Source organism: Pelodiscus sinensis, chromosome 2 (genome assembly GCF_049634645.1).
Source record: "Pelodiscus sinensis isolate JC-2024 chromosome 2, ASM4963464v1, whole genome shotgun sequence".
Classification (NCBI taxonomy): Eukaryota; Metazoa; Chordata; order Testudines; family Trionychidae; genus Pelodiscus; species Pelodiscus sinensis.
The window spans coordinates 100,659,455-100,675,249 of record NC_134712.1 but is presented as its reverse complement, the minus strand read 5'-3'; the positions used below and the strand labels follow the sequence as shown (position 1 = coordinate 100,675,249).

The window sequence follows — 15,795 nt, the reverse complement described above, 5'->3', positions numbered from 1 at the left end:
GTAAATTAGAGCTCAATAACAGCACAGAACCCTGAGAGCCAGGACTGGTGGCTGCAAACAAACTTTAAGGGACCATGGGAAACGTGACCACACATGATAGATAAGTGAACATCCAGCTAACTAAAATCATGCTGGACCATGAATGTTGCCAGACCAGAGAGTGCTGGACTGGAGAGGTTCACCCTGTAAAAGTATTGGAAACAAATACAAACAAGTAAAATAAAATTGTAACATGGACTATTTAACTGACAAGGTATGTTCCTGTCTAATGAAGTTCAGTTCCCCCAAAGTCTTTGCAGCATTTGCCAGCCAGCCTGGCTGCAACCCTCTCATAAGAGAGAACGTGCTAACAGTTTGTCTCTTAGGCAATTATACCTCCCTCCTGAATCCACTGTTTTTGCTTGTAAATTTCCTTGCTGATTTTGCTTGTTCTACATCTTTTGTCCTGTTGAATTCACAACCTCTTGATTTAGCATTATGCTCAATAATGCAAAAAAGGTCTCTGTTGTGAAACGGACATTAAACAGGTGACCAGGTAAAGAAAGATAAGCATCTCTTCCCTTCTACTTACTTATCCCCTTCTGCTGATCTGCCTTTAATCACATACTTTCAGAACATAATTTTCAGAAACAGAAACCTCATTCCTTAAACAAATGAGCATATGTACACTTTACAGTGATGACCAGGGGTCTCTTGGCAGACAATTCACATGCCACCTTTTGGTCAATTTAATATGCATGCATCTGGCTGAAGGGGATCCTGTTAAAATTGTACAAACCCTCTGTGCAGATGCCAGTTAGCCCCAGGAGATTCCTCAATCGTGCCCTTTTTAATTCTTCTTTTTTTCTTTTTGGTTCCTTTTTGTAGTGTCAAGATGGTGCTGATGTGGACCAGTGGTGATACCTTCAAGACTTTTTACTTTATTCTGAACCAGGCTCCTTTCCAGTTCTCCATATGCGGTCTCCTCCAGGTGTTTGTGGACATGGCCATCCTCCTACAGGTTTACTTCTACAGTTATTACCCTCAGAAGCCAGCATCACACACTACACACCCAGCCAGTACAAAGGCGCTCTGAAGCACAGTGGTGACGGTTACAGGTCAACAGTGTTTTGAAGCCTGCTTGTGCAGCTTTTCTGCTTGTAAATACTCTTTTGATGAGTTGAAAACAGAAGAGAGAAGAATGCTCGCAAATATAAGAAGTTTTTTTTTTAAATGGTTTGCCTCTGGCTTCAGATTCATTATATAGAATATGTTTTTTCAGGGGAGGGGGGGTTAGACAGTCTTTATTTTTTGCATACATACCTATGAGCCTTATAAATTCACACGTGAGTGCGCGTGTGTATGTGTGTACCTACGTACGTATAATTGCAAGGGCTGGATGTTTGTGTTTTTAATGCTATTTAAAGAAATGTTAAACCACAGAGATGATAGAATATTTTGTCTGACGCTTTTACCTATTTATATAAAGTGTGTACATTGAAATTGAGTTTGAAATATCAGAGTTAGAGATTTCAAGTGATGTATGAAGACACTGTCAAGGTTTCAAAAAAAGATGGGTGTAGTGGAGCAGGAAGGTGGAAACAGAGAAAGGGACTGTGAAGGGAAGCCAGTGTAAAATGGAAATGTACAGGTTGTGCACATACTCACACTGCTGGATCAGTGTGGCAGTGAATGGATCAAAGTGAGGGTTAGTTTCAGGGAGGTTATGGTGTGGATGATGTGGTGAAATCTAAAACAGACATAGTTTAGTTACCAGGTGGGATGAAGGAAGAATTATGGGGAGGCGGAGAAGAGTCTAACATAGTAGTCTTGCTTCCTGTACTGGAGTACACAACTGGGCCACTGATGGTGCATGACTCAGAGTGGTTTACTGGGGTGCCTACAACAGGGCTGAAGGGGGCAAGTAGATGGGCATTGCCAGGCGCACCAGTGATAAATTTCTAAGCAGTGGTTGAGAAATAGGGAAAGTCAGGAATAAAGTTGTGGCAATGAAAATGGGTAAGGTTTGGCATGGAGAACACTGTGAGAAGTAAAGTGGTAATCTAGAGAGAAAGGCCTGCTTTCTAAAAATGTAGTTAGTTGAATATTGAGATTCACATTAGTATTACGGAATGCCATGTGAGACCTGTCTGTGCACTGGAGTGGTTTGGGGGGTTTTTTTTGGTTAGCCAAATAGGCAAATGCTAAAAAGGAATAGGCATAAAGAGAAGAATAATTCTTTTTCTGCTATTTAAGATCTTCCAGACTGTTTACTTTGAGAAAGATGGGTAATAGCCAGAAGAGAAAGTGAGAAGGTTGGAGGGGCATATCATGTTATATATAAACTATAAGTTGTATATAATTGTATGTTTGCCAATATCAGTCATTGTGCCCTTTCTGAGAACTGGAATTTCTCTGGCAACACTAAGTGGAATACAGTTTTAGTGTTCTGTTATTAAGCCCTTTGGCTTCAGCCATTTGCCATAATGAGCCTTTCTTGACCTGTAGGAGATGAACGCAGAATGATTACAGAGTCTCAAACAGTTTGTGCTGCTGCCTTCTTTATGAGACTCATTCTTTCCTGCCAGATAAACACTGCCTTCCTGCAGATACTGGTGTTTAGGGCAGCGTGAGCTTTCCACTGAGACATTTTGGTTTCTAAAAAAGTTCCAGAAAGGAGAAAGGCAACACGTTTGGGATAGCACCTCATCTGTTTTCAATCAGGTATGCTGACTTAACTTGCTGTATTTGGCTCTGCCAGGCTTTAGGTATGGGCCATCTTTAATAGAGTTGGAGGTGATAGTCTTGTGAAGAAGAAAAAAAGCATGTAGTCACAATGCAGCAAATTCTATCAGGGATGTTTGTTTTAGGATAATTGACACCAAGTTGTCCTTTGCTATTGTGCTTTAGCTTTCTTTGTTTCTGTATTCTTGTCAGTCTACATTAAATCCCACAGTGGCTGGCTTGACCTCTGGGATCCCACTCCCTGTGCATTTTGTGAAGTAGATGTCCTCTGCTTCTAGGAGCCAAATCCTGCCTCAGTGGCAAAATTTTCATTATCTTCAGTGGGATCAGGATTGGGCTGTGTGGGCGGGGCATGAGCCAAGCACAGTATTGTATGTGCCCCCTGCACGCCGGGGGTTCTATAGAGCAGATCATGTCCCAGGATGGCTGGGGTGGCAAGTGCTGCTGGGTGCAAAGAAGATTGGCACGTCCCAAAAGTAACAGTTAGGAACCTCTCTGTTGGTATCTGCAGGGGACTACCTGGGCCGTTGGCAAATCTCCATAAATAAACCAAAACTCAGGAAAGTTTCTCAATCTGAGGGCCTGGCATGGAGTGCTACAGTCAAACTCTAACTCCATACTTTTTGTTTGACACCATGCTCTTTTATGCCTGAAGTGACCTTACTAAGACGATGGATGTGGCATGGCAGATGATGAATGTTTTATTCCTCTCCCTTTCTCAAATGTTCTGGTGTTAAAAGAACATCTGGGCTTCTCTCTTTTTAATTAAAAAATGTCACGACTGTCATTTCTGGTGTACGCTGCTTCAATGGGGATTGTATTTCTACATGTATGCAAACACTTTCTGACACGTTTTAATGGGTTGGTTTTTAATAACTTGTAGTACTAAGATTTTTGTACCTGGTGGTCTTTTTTTTTTTTTCTATTGTTGTATGAAACAATAGGGGCGTGGTTGTTAAGTGGCTGCTAAGAAATAGTTCTGAAGCTCTCTTGGCTTTGTGGTAAAAGTATTGTTGAAGATAAAATGAACTTGTTTTTTTCCTTTCTTGTGTTGGGACTCTTTAGTGTGCAGATTCTCAACAGTCTGCTGTCACTACCAAAAACAGTATGCTCTAGGCTCATGTTTCTTTCATGCCAGAGCTGCAAATGCCGGAAGAGAAGCCAGTGGACTAGTGGCTAAAGTCATTTTCTATTTAGAGCATTCAAAAAGCTGGGATACTTGGCTAGAAACTCTCCTGGACTTTACCTTGAAAAATGCTTTAAAAGCAACGTTACAGAACTTTTTATACATAAGGAATTATCTGTAGCAGTGATCACCTCAGAGAATGAAAAAATCAATGACTTTAAATATATCTTTGTTGAATGTATGGCACATTTCATGGAGCTCTCATTCTCTGTCAATTCCAGTGATTTAAAAACAATTAAATAAAACATTTATGCATAGATTCAGTGTTTTATATTCTGTTCATATGTAAGAAAGGAATTTTATTAAAGGTTTTTGTATTGCTTATCTGGTCTGGGGCCTTGTCCTCATAATTGTTCCTACAAAAGGCTACCCGGCTATGGTTGCTATAGAAGTAATCATGAAGCATACAATGTCCTAAGATTAAAGCCTAGGACTAGGCTTCAGAATATCTGGGTTTTAGAGTATATAAAAATTAATTATTTTGGGGGGCGAGGGAAAATAAAAATAATCAGATTTTTACAAAAATTGAATAGGATTGTCTGCCTTTGTTTAAATGATGATGAGCTATCTTTTTAAAAATAAACCTGTTTAAAATGAAAATTGAATTGAATACAAAATATGTTAAGGCTTGTAATCTCTTAAAACATTTAAATAAAGAATAAATAAGCTGAATCCATGAGCGTGTATCACAATTTTTTAATTAAAGGTTCCCTGAATTTATAAAGAAAAAATTCAGAGGTGAACTCTGGTGGTTTAAGTCAAGCTTTACAAATATGGAACAAGAGGTCATGTATTATTTTGTGTGGGGCACCGGGGGATGTGCTTTCTGGATTCTAAAGACTGGCAAAGTCATCACAGCATTGGGACCGGGCATATAACTCTGGGGGACACCATTGTGCATCTCATCGGGATCATCCACTGAGCCCGCCTGCGTATAGGGTTGCCAGATGTCCGGTACTGAACCAGACAGTCCGGTATTTTCACCTCCCGTATGGTTAAAAAAAAAAATTCAGAAAACACCGGATACCTAAAATGTCTGATACTTTCTGATTTTTTTTTTCCTGGCCAGAAGGTGAAAATCCCAGGCTGTCCAGCTCAATAAGGAGGCAGCCTGGCCACCCTCGTGCTTACCGGGTTCCACAGGTGAGTTGTCTGGCCCGATGCAGGGAGGCAATATGGCGTAACGACTCTCAGAGTCCTTTTTTTTTGGCTCAACAAACTGTTTCCTGGTATGTTTTTGTTGTTCGCTATTTTTTCTGAAACCATCTGGCAATCCTACCTGCATAGCTTCAGACTCCCCGTTTTATAGCTTCCTTCTACAGGAGCTATGCCGGGCTCAGTTCTCAATGTATGAATATTCATGACTCCACCCTTCAGTTACCATTTTCTAACATACTAAAATGTACAGTTAATAAAGATTTGAAAATATGAAGCCATATCATGTGCTTAAAAATATGTATCACGGTGTAGCATGCCCTCCTAGACAGCGAAAAGCTGTACCAAACCTAGTATAGAGACTTTGTTTAGTTGGAAATGGCAATGGTAATGAATAAGAAACCACCTTCCTTTAGAAAATAACTGAAGTACAAATGAAAAAGTTGGTTAAACTCAGATGATTTAAATCCAGCTTTCCACTTTGTCATATAAATCAATTCGCCCTGCTGTCTCCAGCTCTCTCCTGGATTGTCTTGTGTGACCTTCACTAAACCTTTACCTCTGTGTGCCTCCAGATAGTAACTCACAGGGATGAAGTGTTACAGTATTATTCTGGGACTGTACCTTGAAAGGACCCTCAGGGACAAGGGATGTTACAGTATTATTCCTTCTTGGGGGAAGAATAAGATATAAACATTTCCTCTTTGTTACTCCCCAACTATCCAAACATTTCCATGGCCTTTTTGAAGGTGGCCAGAGAACTGAAACTACGCAGGATTCCTTGACCATACAATTACGCTGTGGTTTATAGATGAACATTGCCCCTAACCAGTCATGGCAGGGATGGGGGCAGGAGGGGAGGTGAGTCATTACATCCTCCTATGGTAATTTGAAAAGGGAAGCAATCAAGCCTAGAATGGCCTATTGGAGACTGGGGCATTTGACCAGCTTGTGGTTTGTTGATGGAGTACGGTGCCACCCCTGCTACTAGTGGAACATGTGGTAGATAGAAGGCACCAAGGAGCTGCTGTCTCTGCTGTTAATGATTGGGGGAGCTACCTCTGTTCTTTGTAGAGCAGAATAGAGGCTGAGCAGCTGTGGGGGGCTGGTAGAAGGGAGTTGGCAAGTGGGAGGGCAAGTAAGGGCAAGGGAGGCATAAGTTGGGTAGCAGCAGAAGTAGGGGATTAAGAGACTGAGGGTATGTCTACACTGCAGAGTTTTTTGGGAAAATGGCTGTTTTTCCGAAAAAACTTCACTTAAGGTCCACACTGCAATTGCGTTCTTTCAAAAAAAAAAAATCCAAAGAACAGAGGGGTTTTTCAGACATAGGTAAACCTCTTTCTATGAGGAAGAAGCTTTTTTCCGAAAGAGCTCTTTTGGAAAAAGACATGTATGGATGGGGAAGAGGGAGTTTTTTCAAAAGAAGAGACCTCCAGGAAAAAGCACAGATGCCCTGGTGGCCACTCAGTCCTTAGCAATCACAGCTTAAATGCGAGATCTTTCGAAAAAGCAGATTGCTTTTTCAATGCACATTTGCAGTGTGGCTGCTCTCTTTCGAAGTTTTTTCAGAAGATCTCTTCCAGAAAAGCTTCTTCTGAAAGAAGCCTGCAGACTAGATGTAGCCTGAGTGTTTTGCATGGAGTATTGGAGACGAGAAACACAGGGGAGGAGGGAGAAAATACTTTAATACAGAGGTGGGCAAAAGGGCCTCTGTGAGCTGGATTAGGCCTTCCAAAGGAGTTGATCCAGCCCATGGAGGCCCTACCGCTCCCCCCACCCCAAACTCTGATTGGCCTGAGGGTGGGGAGAGCACGTGAAGTCTCCTCCCGCCCTGCGAGGGGCTCAGCACCGCATGCTCCGTGCTAGACAGGGGAAGGGTGGGAGAAGACTGCGTGTTCCCCCTGCCCTGCAAGGGGATTAGCACTTAAAGTCAACTTCCAGCTGCTGCTCAGCTGGTGGTTGACTCTTAAGTATGCTGCTTCCTTGCAGGGTGGGGGCAGGAAGCAAGAGACTTCACGTGGTCCGCCTTTCCAGGCCCTGATTGACCTAGGGACAGCAGGGGGGAGCACACAAAGTCTCCTCCCACTGCCAGGGGCATGGGTACCTAAAGGGAATCACCAGCTGTTCAGAACAACTGGCGGTTCTCTCTCGAGGGGAGGGGGAGAGGAGAAGACTTTGCGTGCTCCCCCACCCCCAGACCAATCAGGGTCTGTGGGTGGGGAAGCTCGGAAGTGTCCTGGCCCTTCGCTTCCACATGAGGCCTGCCCCTTCCAGGGTAGCTTGAGGCCACTTCAAAAATTTCTGAAGTGGTCCTCAGACAAAAATTATTGCCCATCCCTGCCTTAATATGTGTATTAATTAAAAAGCTGCATGCCATGCTACAGTTTTTTGACAGAATGGCTGGACTGAGCAACTCTTTTGGATGGTGGAGAGCACTTACCCAAGTTATTCCCATTCGAATAAAAGGGATTATTTTTGTTAGTGCGCAGCAGTAGAACAACTGCATAGTATGGCCCAAATTGTGTTCCTATGGTCAGCTGCTGCTATCCTGTTTCAGACTGAGTCATCTCTGTGTTACGCTGTGACAGAGAGACCATTGAAATCAGTGAAATGCTTATGAGTGATTGGGTCAAACTGAGCCTGACAGTAAATGGGAACTCCCACTGAAGTCAATAGAAACCGTACCAGCTTACTACTGGGCTAAAATCAGTGGGATTCCTTGCAGAGTAGAGTCCTGTTTGGTGTAACAGTGTCAGCATTGGGTAGATGTACCTTTACTTTATAGTTTTAATGTGGAGATGAAAAACCAACACCTGACAACTGAGCATTTCTGACTCTCTTAATTATTTATTTGACAATACTCTGGGCTTAGCCTAACAGATTCTGTAAATGCCAATAATTTTTTTCATATGACTCCAGGTCTATGAAGTCTCTCTCTCTAATCAGCATATACATTGTTTTGACTGAGACAGTGGTAGCTATGGTGTTTATTAGAATGTCTCTTTGATTCCTTAGAACATCCTGAGATGACATAAGAAAAGAGTTACCTAGGAAGTTAAGAGATGTGATTCTAAAAAGTTTTCTGGTGCGTCTCAGCTGACAGCTGAGTTTGGGTGTGTCCATAATGGGGTGAGTGGCTTTAACTTGGGAAAGGTGGTGGTGGGTAGAGAACCTTGAACACTAGCGACCATTTCTGGGAGAGAAGTTGAAGTCTCTGGTATTGGCCATCCTTCTTTGTACCACAAAGAGAACAGCCATATCCTGCACTTGTACGCAATATCAGAGAAGTAGGAAAAAAGCCGTTTTCTGGTTCTTGATCAAATATCATAAGCCATTGCAGTGCCAAGACCTATTACTAAATAAAAATCGTTCTCTTGTGGGTGTCTTCTGGCTGCCATTCAGTGCAACTTGGTAAGGTTTCCAAAATAATTTGTTTAAAGGGTTCCTGATTGTCTGTCATGTCAAATGCAAACAGAACCTTTACTAAAAGCCATGCTTTATGTAACAAAGAATAATATGTCTTTGCAGTTGTCATTTTATTGGTCAAATAACTGTGTGCACCTTGTGATTTAATTACACGGATTTTGAAACTATAAGATGCTTGCACTGGGCAGTACATAATCTCTCAATAATACTTTTGTGATCTTAAGGTGCTGGACATGAAAATTCATTCTTTTTCTACATTTCCATGGCATGACGAAGTGGGTCTTTGCCCATGAAATGTATATGGCAAAGTGGGTCTTTGCCCACGAAAGCCTATGCTCCAATACATCTTTAGTCTATAAGGTGCCACAGGACTCCTTGTTGCTTTTGTGAATCCAGACTAACATGGCTACCCCTCTGATACTTAATATTATAAATACCCATCACATGGCTGCTAGATACTATGGTGACGGGTTCAATGAAAACAGCTAAAACCAAAGCCTAGTTAATACAGGTTTCTAAGTTGTTGATCCACAAGGGATTTTCATTAATTGCTATTTGATAAGCCTCCAACTGTAAAGGATTATTTTCATTGTTAGGAAAAACATGATATGCTTTTCTTTTTAAAAAATCAAATGCTTTTAGATTCAAGGACTTCAACAGATATATAGACACAGTTATTACCAACATTTCAAGAACTAGTTACAAATCCGTTGTAAACTAACCCTTCAGGTTTGTGTAATCACTGTTTCCAGATTTTAGAATATATGTATAAACATCATGGCTACGTCTAGACTGGCCCCTAATTCTGGAAAAGTCACGCAAAGCAGGTAAGTCAGAACAGGGAAATCCGCGGGGGATTTAAATATCCCCCGCGGGATTTAAATAAACATGGCCGCTGCTTTTTTTCCAGCTTGGGGAAAAGCCGGAAAAGAGCATCTAGACTGGCACGATCCTCCGGAATAAAGCCCTTTTCCGGAGGATCTTTTATTCCTACTTGAAAGTAGGATGCTGTGAAGATGCTGGCAGGCATGGACGTGTGTCAGAGAGCGGCAGGGCAGTCATGTTCCTCCTTTTTTTATGGAAGAGGCAGAATATAGCTCTTTAATAACCAGCACCTTGTCCTAGTACCGCAAAAGTTGTTTGGAGGGATGGGGTTTAATCTTGGTGAAGCCAATGCATATTAAAAAACAGCATGGTATTACTGTGGCTCCCTCCCTGGGAGGGATGCTATTTCCACAGCTCAGATATAAGGTGCCTTTAAAATGGCTCAATGGCTGGGAGACCACTATTCAGTGCCTTGTAAGTGCCCTTTCGATTTCAACCCCACACCTAGGCACTCATTTGAGAATGAAAGCAGGGGCGTGGGACGTTACGGTACGCGAGGTAGGTCCCCTGCTGCCTGGAGTCCCAGCTGCCCGGGGTCCTGGCAGCCAGGCGCATTGCTGCCCAGGGGTTCTGCTGCTAGCCATAAGGTCTTGGCCACTGGCCGCGCCTGTGAAGTCACTGCTGCCTGCTGCAATTCTAAGGGGTAGTGAGGGGCGTGGATGGGGTAAGGGACAAGGGATGTACTCAGCACCATCATGCCAAAATCTGTTCTGGGCCACGTGGGCTCTGTCATGGTTTCCAGCCTAACACCAGCTCAAATGTTCACCTTGATTTTTATTTTAAATTAAACAAGGAAATGGCTGTTATCCAGCATGGGGGAGGGGGCCCTTAGAGCATGGGGCACTGCCTCAAAAGGGGGCAAAAAAAAAGCCAGTACAACAATACAGGAACAAAACTTCCAGTTTTTATTAAAACCAAACAACCTTGTATGTCTTTCAGGACAGTCCATTGAGGAATGGCTTACTGCAGTCATCTGCTACTGTAGGACTATTCGCTCCATTGTGGGAAAAGAACCACCTGTATTAGAACAATATTTGTTCATTTTCTGACAGCGGGGATGGAATAGAAAAGGCCAGTGCAATGTTCTTGCAGTAATAAAGAACGAGCTACCCATCGATATTGTTTTTCTTAAACAGTACTCAGTATTAGGGATACGTCAAGCTGTACATGATAGGGATGTAATAGTGTACTCAATTAACTGATAAGCAAAAGTTTATCAGTTAATGCTATAGACTACATGCATTCCCCACTCCCCTCCCCCAGCAGCCTGGCTCAGTCCTGGCTTGCACCAGGTCTGGGACCTACCCCTGCTGCAGCTATGCCGGATCTGGGAGCTCAGACCTCCCCTAGACAGGGGCAGCTGCTGCTTTATTAGACAGCAGTGTGGGGCAACAGGCATCCAGTCCATGAGGGGAAGCTGGTTTTTAAATTGGCTCCCCTTGCAGACCAGCTCCCACCTGGCACCCCATGCTGCTGCCTCTGATACATGCTGCTGCCTGCTGGCCCCACCCCAGGGACTATAGAATAGTCAAGTTAACCAATCCTCAAGCATTCATGAGGTTAATCAACTATTCAGTTAATTGATATTTAACATCCCTAGTATGTGACACGCTGAACTGAACCAGCCACAGAGCTCAGAGGAGGAGGAATAGTGTGGGGCAGAGAGCTCACAGATGCACAGGATATGGAAAATTTGATTCCGTAAACAAAATATAGTTGAGTTTTTGTGGAATAGACTTTTTGTTTAAAGAGAGCGCTTTTTCGGAATGAAAACTAAGGATAAGGGATGAAGGACACTTGTGACCAGGGTCTAAAAAGATCATCTTTTCCCAGTTGGGAAGAGATGCACAATTAATCCCTAACTTAAGAGGCAGCTGCTGCTTTGGGGCTTGAGCCCCAAAGTCCATGGAAAAACTCCCATTGACTTACGGGGGTTGGCTCAAGCCCTTTATATACTGCTGCAGTTATCAACCTACCACTACAGAAAATTAGACCTGAATCTCTGCAACTATTTCCATCCTGGCTTACCATAAGGCTATCCTTACTGGGCTGCTTCTGAGTTTTGCCTGTTAAACAGCCTTTAAAATGAGGGGGAAGGCTAATCATATAGATAGTAGCCCAGTGTCTGAGAGTCTGTAACGCTGAAATGCTGGCTGTTCCCTCTGGGGGGGGGGGGGGGGGGCTGTTGCTGAAATGCTGGCTGTGCCCTCTGAGTGGTCCGTGCTGCATGGGAAGTAAGGGGCCCAAACGTCTGCTTGCGCCCCCGCGGCGGCCTGGCTGAACAGCGCCGAAGTCAGCCGAGTGCCACGGTGGGAAGCGAAGGGGGGCGGGGTGGTGACATGCAGTGTGACAGCGGCTCCAGGCCCCGCCTCCTAGCTGTGAATGTCACCGCCCCCCCCCCCTTGCCTCCCCTCTTGCTGCTGCTGTTTTTGGCGCTCGGCTGACTTCTGTGCTGCTCAACCCGGCCACCACGTGGGAGCAAGCAGCACAATCGGCCATTTGGGCTCTAGGCCCCCAATGCAGCACGGGGAGTGCGGCGCCCAAATGGCCATTTGGGCTCCACGGTCCCCCGAGTGAGAGGCAGGAGGGGGAGGAGAGGTGAAAGAGAGAGACAGAGAGAGAGGCAGGAGGCGGAGGAGAGATGAGGGGGGGGAGGAAGGTAGTAGAAGGAGGAGGAGAGAGAGAGAGAGAGATGGAGCGAGAGACCAGAGCCTCAGGAGAGAAGACCGACATGAAGGAGAGACCTGAAAATCCCGTCTTATGATGGGCTAATTGGCTAGTAGAGGAATAATGTTTTAAAGATATATGCAAATGTGAGCAATGGAAAACAAGCTGCCATTCAGTTTCATTAACAAGGCTGTCCATGTATATGCCTGTCATCAGGGCTCAGGTGCAAAGCCTAGTGTGGTAGATATGTGTGTTTTCTAAATAATGCCTAAGCAGCAAGAGTTCAGGTCAGACCTGGCAGCCAGCAGCCCAGATTATGGTTCCTAATTTAAAAAAAAACACACCACTGTTTATTAAAAGCCAACGGACTAGGGATAAGTTCACCCTTCTGCTGGCCAAGGCAGGCCTCTCTCCCCCTTTCAATGTTACCCTTGAGATGTAAACGCCATGGGGGGTGCCACGTGGAGTGCATCCATTGTGCCAAAGAAATAAGGGTTTAGGATCATTCTCAGCACAGAGTAGGACCACCAGCTTATGTACAGTAAATGGCACCCTTATTTCCACCAACATTGGGCCTTTATTAGGATGTGTTCTTGCTCCACATTTTGTGTGTGTGTGTGTGTTAGCAGACACAACAGAAACCTGGCTTAAGCAACTGATTCCTGGGGGCTGCCCCCAATCAGTTGCTCAATGAAGGTGGCCTTCTATGAAGGAAGGAGCAGAACAGGACTCCACCGTTGTTTTTAGAGACTCTTTGGGGTGCTCCTTTAAGCCAAAGTTACTCAACAAGGACAGTCATGTACAAGTCTCACTGACTACCCTGGCTTATGTTAATTTCGTTGGCTTTTGTTTCAGATCTGGAACGCTTTCATTTGCTAGTTCAGTGCTGCTGGCTAAGTCATTTGCAGTCAACAGCTCCTCTTGTCTCCTGGGGAGGAGGTACCCACTCCCTGAGAACTGTCCCCATTTGGGAAGCTGGTGGTTTCCTCAAGCTGGTGCAACTGTCTGCTTGCAGCTCGCTGCTGCTGCTCCTTCAGTTCTATGTAGGAGCGGGAAAAAGTGTGAAAGATGGACGTCACTGGGAAAGCCATCAGCAAAATACCACTCAGGATACTGCTCAGGGCGACTACCTGTCCCGGGATGCTCCGAGGTACCATGTCTCCATAGCCTACAGTCGTCATGGAGATAACAGCCCACCAGTAGCTGGTGGGGACACTAGTGAATTCTTGCTTGGCTCCCAGTTCACTCTCTGCCAAAAAAACCAGGGGAGAAAAGAGTGCCATGGCAACACACAGGAAGAGGACAAGGAGTCCAAACTCTCTGGTGCAGCGGCGCACAGTGAGTCCAAGCGTCTGCAGCCCCAGGGAATGACGTGCCAGCCTCATGACGTACAGGATGCGGAGAGCCCTCAGGAAACGCAGAACCAGGCCTGCTCGCTCCAAGTACTTGTTTCCTACGCCGCTGCTGGGCTTGCTGCTGCTGTTTTTGGCAGAGACCGAATCCACTATCAGAGAGATGTAGAAAGGCAAGATGGCCAAGATGTCGATGATGTTGAGAGGGGTCTTCAGGAAGGCGCACTTGCTTTCCGCCTGAATGGAGCGCAGGAGGAACTCAAAGGAGAACCAAGCCACACAAACAGTCTCCAGCACAAAGATGTCGTAGCACTTCTGAGAACATTCACCCTAGCGCAGGAAGGGGGAGAAAACAGAAAAGAATAAAAGATTTAGCCACAGAACCAACATATAAGAGTTTAATGGTGCTTCTTAGAGGCACCCTCCAGGATAGTTTAAAATCACTGGTCACAAAAAAACCAATTACAGAAAACACTTAGAACGAGCAATTAAGAAAACAGAATAACTGACATCAGGATAGAATGCGGATGGCTCGACCGGCTGTTGATGCAGATTGGCAGGTTTGCATTTGAAAGCTATACTGATGCACTGCTTTCACCCTCATGCGGAAGACACTGGATGCCAGTGTGGAAAAATTCTCTCATTGACTTAACACTCTACCATCCTCCACTGAGATGGAGGGCCACTCATGTGGCCCACTCACTAGCCTACATTGGCCATTGCTGGGCTAGGATAGGCCTTGGGTTATGAAGACCCCCATTCAATCCCTCGTCAGCAGCACAGCAGAGAATTGAAACCTTCCACCTCCCAGGCGCTTGCCCTTGTCACTGAATTGGAGGTGGATATTTCTTTGTCTAGCTTGTCCGAGATGTTCCATTTGAATGAAATAGCTATTGGGGCCATGGCAAACAGGAGATTCACTCTTTTCTCCCCCAGTGGGTAGGGTACGCAGCTTGCATTGGCAGGAAAAGCTGCCCCACGGATGTGGTGCTATCCACACCGGGCTTAGGGGCGTGGACTGGTCAAATCCCTGAGGGATGTAGTTTGCCTGAAGTACTTCCCTACATAGCTCAGGGCTGAGTGTCTGTGGTGGCACAGTACTGAACCCAGAACAGGAAGATGTTGAAAGAATGATGGATCAGCCTTTGCATTAACATTTCATTTATAAATAATTCACACAGAGTTAAAGTCAATTATTTATTAAACCATCTACCAGTCAACATGTTGTTTATGACTGGGGCTTATGCCCAGCTATAATGCTTTTAAAGGAAGTGCTTAGAATGGTCTATAACAGTGTTTCTCAAACTGTGCTCCGTGGAGCCCTACATCTCCAGGGGCTCCGTGAGGTTGACAAACTGGAAACGTTGATAGGTACAACACATACAATCAGTGGACGGCTGGGGCGCCGCATACATGTTTGCGCATGTTAAAGGGCTCTGGAGCCCCAAAAGTTTGAGAACCGCTGATCTCTAACATTATTCACAGGTTGCTCTTGAAGGCATTCAGCACCAACAATTTAATTCCACACACACTATTTTCAAATTCTGCACATTTGAGTTGTCAAATCACTGTGATGGCTTTGGCATGGCAGAGCGGCATACTGGCCATTGGCTCCAAATGAGAGATCACGGTGCAGCTCCCCATCCCAGGACACAAACTCAGTGCTGAGCCTGCACCCAACCCTGACACAGTGCCAGGAACAGGTCTGCCCCAGAGACACCCCAAGGCCCCACCCCTCCCGACCAGGTGCACCAAGTCTAGACAGGCTTGGCAAGGCAAGATCCAAATGTGAAGGGGCTTACTATGGGGGGATCCAGGTACAGGTAGAGAGGGTTCAGGGTGGGACAATCTGGATGTGGGGGGATATGAATGCGGGGGGGCGGGGAGCTCCAGATGCACAGGAGTTTGTCTGGGGGGACGGTGCAACAGAATTGGGACTTTACAGGGTGGGTCCAGGCGAAGGTGATTGAGGCTTAGCAAGGGGGTGTTGGTGTGAGGAAGACTGAGCTCAGCAAGTGGGGCTAAGTACAGGGGACTCCATGAAGGGGCTGTTAGGGGATTGGGGCTCAGTGGGCTGGGAATCCAGATCAGCTGGCTGGGACTCGTTGGGGTGGGCCAGGTACAGGGGGGAATGGGACTCATTTGAGGGTTCCGCCTGCGTTGTGTGCCTCAGCAGGAAGATTGGGTCTCAGTGGAGCCTGATGCACAAGGGCTGGGCAGATGGTGCAACAGCTCCCGTAAAGGGATCCCTCCCCCTGCAGCTGAGGAGCAATGGGTGAAGGATGGGGGGAGGGGGACAGGAGGAGAGTTTATAGAGCTTCCTGCAGCTAGGGGAGAAAGCTGAGGGTGGTGGGAAGCAAGGAAGTCCGTGTCTTCCCCAACTCAGCTGGGACTAGCAGC

General features: G+C 45.4%; 2 protein-coding genes across 4 annotated transcripts in view; one reads left to right on the top strand and one right to left on the bottom strand.

Annotated features, from left to right (window-relative positions):
* The window catches only part of SLC66A2 (solute carrier family 66 member 2), a 103,560-nt gene extending 99,174 nt beyond the window's left edge, over window positions 1-4,386 (top strand). For both annotated transcript variants that reach the window (XM_006134018.2, XM_006134019.2), the window contains one exon: window positions 868-4,386. In XM_006134018.2, coding sequence (XP_006134080.1) covers window positions 868-1,075 — 208 coding nt within the window. In that variant the 3' untranslated portion in view covers window positions 1,076-4,386. The remainder of the gene's footprint in view (window positions 1-867) is intronic.
* Window positions 4,387-10,624: 6,238 nt separating this feature from the next.
* Window positions 10,625-15,795, bottom strand: part of KCNG2 (potassium voltage-gated channel modifier subfamily G member 2) — an 83,831-nt gene continuing 78,660 nt past the window's right edge. For both annotated transcript variants that reach the window (XM_075921115.1, XM_075921114.1), the window contains one exon: window positions 10,625-13,725. In XM_075921115.1, the coding sequence (XP_075777230.1) occupies window positions 12,952-13,725 (774 nt within the window). In that variant the 3' untranslated portion in view covers window positions 10,625-12,951. The remainder of the gene's footprint in view (window positions 13,726-15,795) is intronic.